Source organism: Pediculus humanus, genomic scaffold (genome assembly GCF_000006295.1).
Source record: "Pediculus humanus corporis 1103172107647 genomic scaffold, whole genome shotgun sequence".
NCBI classification, from domain to species: domain Eukaryota; kingdom Metazoa; phylum Arthropoda; class Insecta; order Psocodea; family Pediculidae; genus Pediculus; species Pediculus humanus.
In genome coordinates this window covers 346,461-358,985 of record NW_002987257.1, presented here as the reverse complement: position 1 = coordinate 358,985, position 12,525 = coordinate 346,461, and the positions used below count along the sequence as shown (strand labels likewise).

The window sequence follows — 12,525 nt, the reverse complement described above, 5'->3', positions numbered from 1 at the left end:
ACAAAACAACGTACGTAATACAAATGAATAAATTATTACGATGGAGAATTTTAGAAGCAGACGAAATTTTTATTACCGTAGCGTATTAAATTGGAAAAAAACTCCGACATTTTGTTTTTTGTTTTAAATAAATAAATAATTTATTATTAATGTTTTTTGAAGAATAAGAAATTAAACGGCGATTAAAAATTTTCGCCGATATGTAATTACAGGGGGCGGAAAAAGACGGGTGGGGTGAGGGGGCAACAAACCTGTTTTTTTTTAAAATACGTATATGTGTAATGGAAACGATAATGATGATGATAAAAGGTATTTTTTTTCGGGTTGACCTTTTTTTTGCGGTATTAAAATATTAAAAAATTTATTTTAGAATGCCCCGAGTTTTCCTCCTCTTATCTTTTGCGTCAAAATAAAAAAAAGTAAAAAACTTATCATTCGAGCTTTAGAAATTGAATTTCCACTTGACAAAAAGAAAAAAGGAAAAAAAGGAATTTAATAGAATTTAGAAAGAGTGAGAAATGAGGGTGTCACTCTTTCTCTCTCTCTATCTCCCCCTCACTTTTGTAACTTTAACGTTAAAATCTGATTGTTTTACGTTTAGGAAACGGTCCACCCATAACGATATTCGTATTATTTCCAGAATATTCCTCCACCGACGTGATATATGTTTGATTTAGTGAGGCAAAGAAAGGACTTGGAGGGTTTCACATAAAAACCTACACACAACGACTCCCTCATAAATATTCAACAACTTTATTAAAATTGTTTATGAAAAAAGGTTTGAGGAAAATTTTTTTTTTTTTACCATTTAATGCCGTCTGACAAAAATTTTTATATTTTTAAATAAAATCTCCGCTTTTTCTCCTCTCCCTTCCCCCCTTTTCCCTCCCTAATTCTTTTTTGTTTTAAAATAAAAAAGAAATTTTCAATTTAAAAAAAAAAAAATGGATAAATAAAAAACCGGAAATCGATACGTTTAAAAATTTATTAAATAAAATATCATTATTATTTCTTTCTTTCTCTCCTTTTTTTCTATGTGAGAAAATTTCGTTTATACACACCGGAAAACTCTGTTAACAAAAAAAAAAGTTTTTCCTTATCACATTTTAATATTTAAAATTATCACGACAAAGTTTTTTTTTTACTTTCGTGAATGAAAAGTGTTAAAAAAAAAAAAAAAATTATTATACCATCGATCGAGCAGGTGTTAAAAATTACATCCTTTACATCTGCTTCAATTTTTTTTTTTTTTAACGGTTAATGCACTTCCGAGACTTTCTTTTTTTTAAATACATGTTTGTGCGGGTGTGTGTGCGCGTGCACGTGCGTGCGTTCGTGCGTATCTTTAATAATTAATTTTAGAAAATCTGGAATTTTTTTACTTCTTTCATTGTCTTATCAAATTAATTATTTACATCGACAACCCGTTCGGAAAAAAAAAGAAATTATTTTCGAATTCCTTTGATCGAATTCCTTTTTTAAAAAATAATAATAATAATAATTGACTCGACTCGAATATAAAAAGATGAAGAAAGTTATTATTATTATTATTATTATTTTTTCCCATCGATAATATCAAATATAACCCGCGGTTTTTATTATAATATTTAATTTGTATCGGTCGTATCGAAATATTTTTAATACGAACAATCAACCGTACTAAATACCCGCTCATAAAAATAACGATTACGATGATGATTATGATTATGATAATAATAATAAATAGCAGACGATAAAATTTTTTAAAAAAATTTTATACTTTCAAATTTTAACAACAATTCATCATGCATGAGCAATTATGAGGAAACAAAATTTAACAGGTCCGTCGTCATTAATAATTTTTTTTTCTCTTCGTTTTTAAAAACAGAAAGAGAAAGATAGAGAAAGAGGGGGAAGGGGAGGGGGTGGGGGAGAATGCTCATTTTTTATTTCATTTCGTCTCCTTTCGTAAAAAATAAAAAAAATAAAAAATAAAGAAAATAAAAAGCGACGATGCCAAAAAAAAAAAATCATTAATTACACTAATAAATAAAATTAATTGAAAAATGGAAAAGACAGAAAAAAAGAAAATTATTAATAAGCAAATAAATAAAAAAACAACCAACAAACAAACAAACAAACCCTTGACTTGATAATAATCTAATCCTTTTTATGATAAATTTTTTTTTATATAAAAGGTTCGATAAAAGGTTAAAAACAAAAAATTAATTTTAAAAAAAGAGAGAGAGAGCTTTTCTTTTTTTTAAAACTAAAGCAAATCATTACGTCACGAAATTATTTAAATAAAATTATTAATATCTAACGATTTTATTTTGTATTCTTTCATTTATATTAATTTTTTTAAAATTCAACCTCCTCCCCTCCCCCCAAAAAAAAAATATTTAAAACAAATGAACCGTTTAAAAGAAGGAGAGAGACAGAAAGAGAGAAAAAAGCCACCAACACACAAGAAGAACGTCACACACACACCCTTAAAAATATTTTCTTCAACAATTTAGTATTTATCTAATGAAAAAAATTTTTCTCTCTCTCTCCTTTTCTCTCCCACTCTTTCTCCCCTTCTCTCTCACTTTCTCTCTCCTTTTGTTTCCACGCCTTTTTTATGAATTTATTTTTTTCTTTTAGAATTTTTTTTAATTTTTATTTATTTTTTAACTCGAAACCCTTTTTTTTTAATTTTTTATGTTCTCCCCACGAAAATAATAATAATAATAATAATAATAATAATAAAAGCTGCCGTTAAGTTTTTTTTTAAAAAAAAAAAGGAAATCCTTTGCGTGGAACGGAATTAAATTCTTATTGATTAAATGAACCGTATATCCTTTTTGGTTGAAATCTACGCGTTAATAGTTTCTCTCTCCTCTCCTTTGACAATAGTTATTCTATTATTTATGTAATTAATTCACCTAACCACCAACAAAAAAAAAAAATTTCTATGGGCGTAAAACAAGTCAACGTCATTGATATTATTATATTCATTAATTCATAACAAAAAAAAGGTTTTTTTTATTTAATTCATTGTTTAAAATTATTTAACATTATTTTTTCTCTCTCTTAAATGTGACAAGTGCAAACAACAAACAAAAAAAATTAAACTTCGTGATGTTAAATATAATCCGTTGGAGCACGACAGAATCCGATTATTTTATATATTAACCTTACGATATAAAAAAAATGACTGACCTGAAAAAACTTTTGTCCCGTATCGACAAAACGCGGTATGATGATAAATCCATTAAACAATTATAAAGCGGGGAGGGATGAGAGGGAGGAGGAAGGGAGGGGTGGAAATTTTCTTTCTACCTTGATAAAGTAATTCCGGATATTCAAACAAATTTTTTTTTTTTTCCACTTGTCAAATAATTTTTGGCACGATGTGTATATACATAAAATAACAACAAAAAAAACGCCAAAGTTCCGGTTTAAAAATAAAGGAAGTTGTAATTCTTTCGCGCAAAAGCAACAAACCGAAAGAGAATCGTGACGTTGCAGCAAAAAAAAAAAAGAAAGGAAGAACGAGGAAAAAAAAATGGTTACATTCGTAATAAAAATGTCAAAATATTTTGTTTTGAACCGAAAATACGCACATCCGGAAAAATAAAAATAAAAAAATAAAAGGTGAATGGGCAAAATGAAAGAATAAATAATAATAATAATAATAATTTCAAATATTTTTCTTTGGCACGTGCTTTTGTTTTTTAAATGAAATTGCAAATTTTTTTTTTTTTAGTAAACATTCACGACCTTATTTAAATAAATAAAAATTATAATTTTTGTTTTAAAATTTGAATTGGGTTTTTTGGTCGAATTAAAAGTGACGTCATTATTTAATGTATGTATGCAAAAGTAAAATAATTTGGGGGTAAGAGGGAAGGGTGGAAAAAAACAAAAAAAAAAAACTTACCGATAACTTTAAGCAATGCGCTATCGCTGAATCTTTTATTGGCTAAATTTTCTGCCACGCAAGTATAATTGGCGGTATCTTGAAATCTAGCTTCGCTAAATATCAAATGTCCTTCGCTGCTTATTATTATGTTTGAATCCGGTTCTAAAACTGCACCGTTTTTTAACCAGTAAACTTTTGGCGGTGGTATACCCTGTGGTGGTATACACCGAAGTTGAGTCTGATGTTCCATTTCGACGTTGACCGAATACGGTGACTGTTCGAAATTTTTTTTCAAATCTAAAACAAAAAAAAATAAAATTATAGAATTTTTTATATACGTTGAATGCAGCTGTTTATGTTTTATACACACACACACACACACCCCCTTCCCCCCTCCATTCATACGACGACGACTCTAAGTATCGTGAGCAAGTATACTGAGAATGACGTATCTTCCATCTCGAAATTGATAAATTAGTATCGATAAACGATTGAAATCATCATCATTATTATTATATAGAATTCACCCTTACAACGAAAACATTAATTTGAGGTTTTTATCCTGCGGTTTTAGCAAACGTTCAACTCCCCGTGAGGTTAATAATCATTCTCGTAAACTATTATTATAAAAACCTAATTATGAATGCATTTTTTTGAGGGGGTTGCATTTATAAGTATCGGTTAATGATGAGAATAATAATAATATTTTACAACGAAAGTCATTTATCATTATAAAGTCCTTTTTCAAATGCAGACTTGGAAAAAAAAAAAAAAATTGATGACGACGACGGGGTTTGTTAGTCTTTTGAGACCAAACAAGAAGAAGTTGACACTTGTTTTTTATTGTATTAAAATATTGTTGACTGGTCAATATTTAACCGGAGACAATGATAGCAAATGTTTAAATAACAAAAAAAACAACAACAACAAAGAAACAAACAAAACAAAAAAAAACTGGTAGGTATGTGTGTTGGGTAAATTGATAAAAATACCAACAATAAAAAAAAAAAAAAAATTGGCTTTAACCAATCTCACAATCGATAACCTCGAGGGATCGGAAGCCTGAAAAATTCAATTTTACACAACCTGTAATTGAAAATTACATTCAAAAAGATTTGCACGAATAAATGATGGCCGCCACAACCGCCACCGTCACCGCCTCGTGCCAATTTTAACCGTCAATCATTCATTTTTTTCTTGTTTTTAAAATCATTTCGCAAACATTCATCATTTTACAAGTATAATAATTGATTGGAAACACAAAGAGAAAAATGTATTGAACGGGATGGAAAAAAAAAAGTTATAAAAAGCCGTTAAAAGTTTCCCGGTTGATTCTTGCCAGTAGGAGGGCTGAATTATGATCTCATTACGTTGGGAGAAAAAGGCGGTAGCGGCAGCAGCAGCAGAAAAAATAGAAAGCTGGGAGCCTTTAAAGGATGAGTTTAACGATTGAAAAGTATAAATATATATATATTTTTTTTTCAAAATACTGTATGTATGATAAACAAAAAAAAAAAAAAGGGATGATATACCAATGCTGCGAGGATAAGCTAACCGATATAAATCAAAGATTCTCTCTCTCTCACTCTCTCTGCGTTTGGCATCAGAGTTTCATAGTATTCTTCTTTACGTCCCTCTCTCTATTCGCCATTCCGACTCACTGCAACCATCATTGAATAAAAGAAATTTTTCCTTTTTTTTCTTTGAATTTAAATACATCAAACGCATTTTATTTTAACTTTTTAAATCGGGATATGTGTGTGGAAACGTTTAGGAATAAAATTTAAAAAAAAAATATATTTTCTTCTTTTTTTTATTGGTACCAACAGTAAAAATTTAATAACGCGACTTTTTTTTTCAAGTTTACAACTTGAAATAAATAAAAAAAAGGAAAAACATTTTTTTTTCAAAAACAAAAAATCCGAAAAAAAGGAAAAAAAAAGATTAAAAGTTTAAAAATACGTAAAACGATAAATTTTTATGAGAAATAATAAAAGTCAAATGAATTGAATGAATTTAGTAGTTCGAATCAATTGAATAGTTTTAATAATAGCAACAAAAAACGTCACAAATTCTATAATAATAATAATAATAATAAAGTATCGTAAAATCAACAATATTTGCACTTAATAATGAGTAAACATGTTAACGAAAAAATAAAATAAAAAAAATAAAAAATTTCTGTTTTTTTTTTCCTTTTTATTTTTATAGTTCGTTTAATACTATTTTTTTCCTATAATAATAATAATAATAATAATAATAATAATAATAGTAATAGTAATAAAAAAAATTATTTATAGTAGCAACAAAATAATAGTTTATGTATTTTACTATAAAAATAAATAAAATGGAAAGAGAAAAGAAAATTTTTTTTTTTTTTTATTAAAGTTAATAAATTTAATGAAAAAAAAATTTTTTTCTTTTTTTTTTTTATCCACAATAAACTAAATCTTAATTGCGTTTTTTTTCCTTTTTTCCTTTTTTTCCTTTTCGAAATAAAATAAAAATCGTTTAAAAAGTAGAAAAAAATAATAATAATAAATTTTTTTGTAGTTTAAGTCTTACGTGGGAGTGAAAGAAAACAAAAAAAAAATTAAAAAAGAAAAAAAGGATAAAAGGAAAAAAGGAAAAACGTAAATGGAAACCTGGGTTGCCGGAGTGACAGTGGACATCAGGGTTATCATTCCTGCATGTGTATGTGCGTGTGTGCGCGTGCTTATCAATAAGCTGAGTCATTAATTAAACAAAATTGAAAACAAACCGTATTCGGTTCGTCCCATTTCTTGTACGACAGATTTTACTTTTTCCCTCCTGTTGTCTGACAGGTCGTCGACGACGACAAAGTTTTGATTAGATATTTTCCGCTACTGTTTTCACCGACGACAACAACAAACATACATCGCAACACACGTGCGCAGTTTTTTCCCAATTGTTGTTTATTTTGTAAAGATTTTTTTTTTTTTTAAATGCCGCAACATTTTCGCATCGAATGATAATCGTTTTCATAACAACATATTAATTTTTTATTAAAAAGATATTTAAGAGTTTTAAATTTCGTTTGTTTTCATAAAATTCTTTTATGTATACACATGACGATATACGGTATAAAACTTTTTTTGCTTTTCAAAATCCTACTGAGGAACAATGGATTATTATTATTATTATTAAAAAGGAAAATGTCGCAATTATTATTATCATTATCATTATTAAAATTGTAACGAATAAAATATTTTATTAAATTCTAACTAAAATTAATAAAAAACAAAAAAAAAACCTTCCGTTGAATTCCCTTAAAAAATAAAGAAAGCAACAAAAATAATAATAATAATAATAATAATAATAATAATAATAAATTTATTAATAATTTTAAATGTCTTTTCTCTCTCTCTCTCTCTCTTTTTTCTTTCATAAAAAATAAAAAAAATAAAAATAAATGAAATTCATAAAATTTTTTTGTTACGGATTAATGAATATTTCCGCGTATCGTACCGTTAAAAAAAAAAAAAAAAAAAAATTCGCACGACATTTATTAGTATTATTATTATTTTCATTTATTGATTAGAGCAAAAGTTTTTTTTTATTATTATTCGTAGCAAAAATCACACACGCACACGCACACCCACACACGAGAATTTTTCATCTTTTTTCATTCCGGGTGCAATAAAACCGTAATAATTTCTTCCTAGAATTTAATGTCACCGGAAAACATTATTTCTCTTTCTCTTTCTCTCTCTCTCCTTCTATCTCTTCCCTTCTCCCTCTCTCTCTCTCTCTCACTCTTCAAAAATATTATTTACGATTTTAATTTTGAGGTTTGCATATAAAAGAATAAGAACTCAACGGGAGGGATTTTAAGAATTGAAAAGTAAAAAAAAAAAAAAAAAAAAGTAAAATAAAATAAAAACAAAGAGAAGAGAAGATGAAGAAAAAGGGGTAAAAAGGCGGGGAGGAGAAGGGGAAGAAGGAAAAGAAGAAAGAATGAAAAGAAAAAAAAAGGATGCATGAAAATGAACCTTTTCCGTCCTTTTTCGATTAAAAACAGGACATTAAAACTACATAATATAATTTTGGAGAAACTTTTTTTTCTCTTTCTGAACCTAAGACGATGACGACGACCTTTTCCATTTAAAAATTATGCTTGTATTCTAATAAGCCTTTCTTTACATAATAATAATGATAATGATAATGATAATGATAATAATAATATTAATCTTTTCGCGTTAATTCCGAAATAATTTATTTTTAAAAAACGTCAAAACTCCAAAAACTTCAAAAAAAAAAAACTATTTTTTTCCAAAAAGAAAATAATTCGTCATTGAATCATTATTATTATCATTATCATTATTATCATTATCATTATTATCATTATTTTGAAATCTTTTATTACACATTCATTCGAACGTTTTAATTAAAACGTATATATAATTTTAATCCGAACGGATGGGAGAGAAGGAAGAAAGAATATATGTGGAAAGCGAGAAAAAAAAAAAAAATTTTCGTCCATCCGTGAAAAATTTCTCTTTTTAAACTTGTTATTAAAAAAAAAAAAGTAATAATAATGATAATAAAAATAATAAAAATAATAATAATAATAATAATAATAATTTAATAATAATAATAATTTTTTAATATTCGTATACAAAAGATATGAAAAGAACTTTCGAAGCTTAAAATTCGAACTTGGACGATGCATAATAAAAAAAAGGGAAAAAAATGGATGAAAAAAAAAAAATTAATTTGGAACGTTTTTTACTTTTCCGGTCGGGGGGAGGGAGGATGAAGGAGGAGTAAAGAGAATGGAAGGGAGGAGAGAAGGAGGAGGAGGGAGAGGAGAAAAAATTAAAAAAAAAAAAAAATTGAAACGAGAAATGGTCAAATTAAACGCTCATACGAGTGAGGTCTTGCCCTCTAAACCGTAGATTAACTTTTTCTCATCATCCTCCCACAAAAGTTTAAAAATAATAATAATAATAATAATAATAATAATAATAATAATAATAATAATAATAATAATAATAATAATAATAATAATAATAATAATAATAATAATCATCATCATCATAATTTTTTTTCGTTTTCGTATCAACGTGAAAATTTACAACCTTACGTAACACAAATCCTACATTTTTTTTATTATTAAAAATTTACGACAGGTGAGTTTTATTTTTAATTTAAAAACAAAAAAAGGGCAACAAATCGTTTTTTTAAAAAAAAGGCAACAAATCGTTTTTTTAAAAAAAAAGGCAACAAATCGTTTTAAAAAAAAAAAAAAAACGTATGATAAAAATGACAGATCGGAAAAAAATTCATTTAAATTTTGAACTGTATTCACATTATCAAAAGTTAAATAAATTTATTTATTTTTTATTTAAATAATAATCGGAAATGTAAATGAATTCCTAAAAAAAAAAAATCATTTTTCATTTCCGCTTTTCCCCCTCCCCTCCCTCCTCCCTCCGTTTCGATTTGTTTTGTTTTGCGTTTTTTAATTTTTTTTTTAAATTACATACCGGGAAAAGTTAATAACAGATTTTTGACAACAACCAACAAAATATACGTAAATTTAACTAAATTTCATTAGAAATATTTCCCATCGACCACAACAACAACAAACAAACAACACAATAATCAAACTGAGATTTACCACAAATTCTCAAATTTACTATAAAAAAAAAGAAAAATTTTTAATGTTTAAATCTTATCTATTTATTAACGGAAATTAATTTTTTTTGTCACAATGTTCATTTTTATTTAATTGATGACGTTTCGTCCGAATTTAAATAAATAAATAAATAGGATTAATAGGTTAATATTAATAATAATAACTGAATAATGTGAGGAAAAAGGATTTTAATTGTTTGTAAAATCTTGTTAAAGGAACCTGAAAGGAAAAAAATATTAAAAAAAAGTTAAATATTTACAAAAGTAATTAAAAGTTTTTGATTTTTAAATATTGATTTATCGATCTATGATAATAATAATAATAATAATAATAATAATAATAATAATAATAATTTATTCATAATAGAAATCATTTGAGTATCACGTGTGGTTTACCTCAAAAATAAAAAAAAATCGTGAAACCGTGAAGCGAAAAGTTATAATAATATGGACAAAAACGGTTTTAACTGTGGCATAACTCCCACTTTTTATTATTATTATCTCTTTTAAAAAAAAAATTTATGTATTTCCGGTTTATTTTATTTTCTATTAAAACATGCAATATAAAATTTTAATAGTAATTATTTTTTTTTTTCTCGTTTCCGCATTTAAAAAAAAATACAAAATAAAAAGGAATGTTTACCTGTAACATTTCCGCAAGAAAATCAGTCCGTAAATGAGGGGGGGAAACGAATTTCACGGTGTTTTCGATGATGATAATAATGATTGCATGACATCACGTGGTTAAGGTTGTTTCAGAGTAAAATTATGAATGTGAATAAAATCCAAATTGCGATGGTTAGGAAAAAAGTCATTTGCAATAATAAATCGGACGATGATATTTTTTGTAGGACATTGCAAATGACTTCGAGTAAAATGACTAAAAGTTTTAAAACAACGCGGCAAACGCATGTCAATTTATCAAATGTAAACAATATGCATCCATCGTCGAATTTATCACACATGTTGTTATCAGTTACGAATTAATAATAATAATAAGTAATAATAATGATAATAATTAATAAATAAAATCATTTTTTCCCCCAAAAGAAAGGAAAAAAAAAAATTTTTTTTTTTTCTCACATTTAATTTATAATATTCATATTATTATTAAATACTTTAAAATTTATATTTACATTTTTGTTTACCTCATTTTTTTGTCTAATGACACGAAAACGTAAATAATATAATTTATTTATTTATTTACTCTGTGAAATAAATCGATTTAAGTGTTTAAATGACGTCACAAAATTTACATCAATCATTTAAAAGTTAAAAAATATTTTTCTTTTATTTGAGTTTTTACTTTTTTTTGAAGGGGATTTGGGGGGGGGGAGTTTATTTCTAATAAGAAAAATTGTTTAAAAGAAAAAGTAAAAAAGATTTATAAAAAAAAAAAAAAAAAAAAAAACGAAAGAAAAATTGTGTCAGCAAAAAAAAAAAAATGATGAAAAATTATTTTATATTTTTTATTCGATTTTAACTTTTTTCCCCACCCCCCACCCCCGGTAAATTTTTCAATGCAATTTGATTGTATCAAACGTCAAACGTCTTTTGTATTTTGTTAATGGCTGAATTGAAAGAAGCAAAAAAGAGAAAAAATGATTTCGGAATGAAAAAGATATGACTTGAAAGAAAAAAAAAATTTTCTTTTTTTTTTCGCATTCAAAAAGTCATTAGATTAATACACGGGGCGAAAAGAAAAGAAAAGAAAAAAAGAAAAATTTTTTTTAAAGGAAAAATTGGATGATTTTTACCGGTAACATCATCGATGGAAGCGCAAAAAAAAAGATGACGAAAAAGAAAAAGAAAAGAAAATAAGTAAAGTAAAAGAATAAATTTATCATTTGATTTTTTTTTTCTGTCATTTAAAATGAAAGAAAGAGAAAGAAAGAAAAGAAAAAGAAGAAAAAAAACATTTATTTAAATTTAAAATGTTCTAGAAAAATTTTTTTCTTGAACTTGGAATAATAATGAGTGATTTTTTTTTTCCAACTTTTAAACATCCTTTGAATAATCATAAAAAATATAATTTAACAACATTCAAACTTTTTTTAAAAAGTATTTAATTCACACGCCATTTTTTTTCCTTCTCTATCTTTCACTGTCTTTTTTCTTAACACTTTTCCTAACATCATCATCATCATTATTTTTTTTTTAATGGCAAAGGTTACCAAAACCAAAAATAATTACGAAATAATTTTTAAAATTTGTGTGCGAAATAATTCGCTTTTCCGTCATAGCAATTTACTATTCATTTGCTATCGTTTAAGGAAACCGTCGCGAGACAATCACAAGCATGCAAAAAAAAAAAAAAAGAATCTTTTTTCCTCAATACGTCACTTTTAAAAATGTTTGTTGATCACCATAAAGCTATGGTCAATTTTTTCATACAGATTTTTAAATTAAATTCCGTCAATTCAATTTCAATTTTTTTTTTTTTTACTGTATTTCCGGTGGCTGCACTACAAACTCAATTAATTTTTTCAAAGGTATTTCCAGTTTGTTTTTTCCTCACATCCGGTTTAAAAATTCTCATTTTCTCCAGGTAAATATATTTATCGATTTTATTCGTTCGTGACCTTGAACTAATCGGTTTCCCATCATCGGTTATTTTTTTTCTAAATAATAATTATTTAATTCGTTTGTCGCGATGTCACGACAACTCACGCATTTACAAACCAGACAATCAACTCGAAAATTGTTGTCGACTCAAAAATATTCTTCCCTATATACAGATGTTATTAAGACAAAACAATCGAATAAAAACAATCAGCAAATTTTTAAATTGTTTTCCTTTCTTTCTTCCATTTTTTTTAAAAACCATGTTAAAAATGTTTATTTCCCACCCTCTTCTCCTCCCCAATTTTCCTTCTGCTTCTTTTTTTGTTATCATCGTTATCACCGTCGTCATCATCATATTTATTATTAATACTACAATAAATTAACGAAAAGAATGAATAAACCTTAAATAATTT

At 26.1% G+C, this 12,525-nt stretch overlaps 1 protein-coding gene across 1 annotated transcript; it reads right to left on the bottom strand.

The window, feature by feature from the left end:
* Positions 1-3,664: 3,664 nt before the first annotated feature.
* On the bottom strand, positions 3,665-4,554 carry Phum_PHUM273190 (netrin receptor unc5, putative; the record flags this gene model as incomplete). The annotated part of the gene is made up of 4 exons (XM_002426709.1): positions 3,665-3,744; positions 3,905-4,183; positions 4,269-4,345; positions 4,520-4,554. 4 exons carry the CDS (start codon positions 4,552-4,554, stop codon positions 3,665-3,667), a joined length of 471 nt encoding a protein of 156 aa, XP_002426754.1.
* Between the last annotated feature and the right edge of the window lie 7,971 nt (positions 4,555-12,525).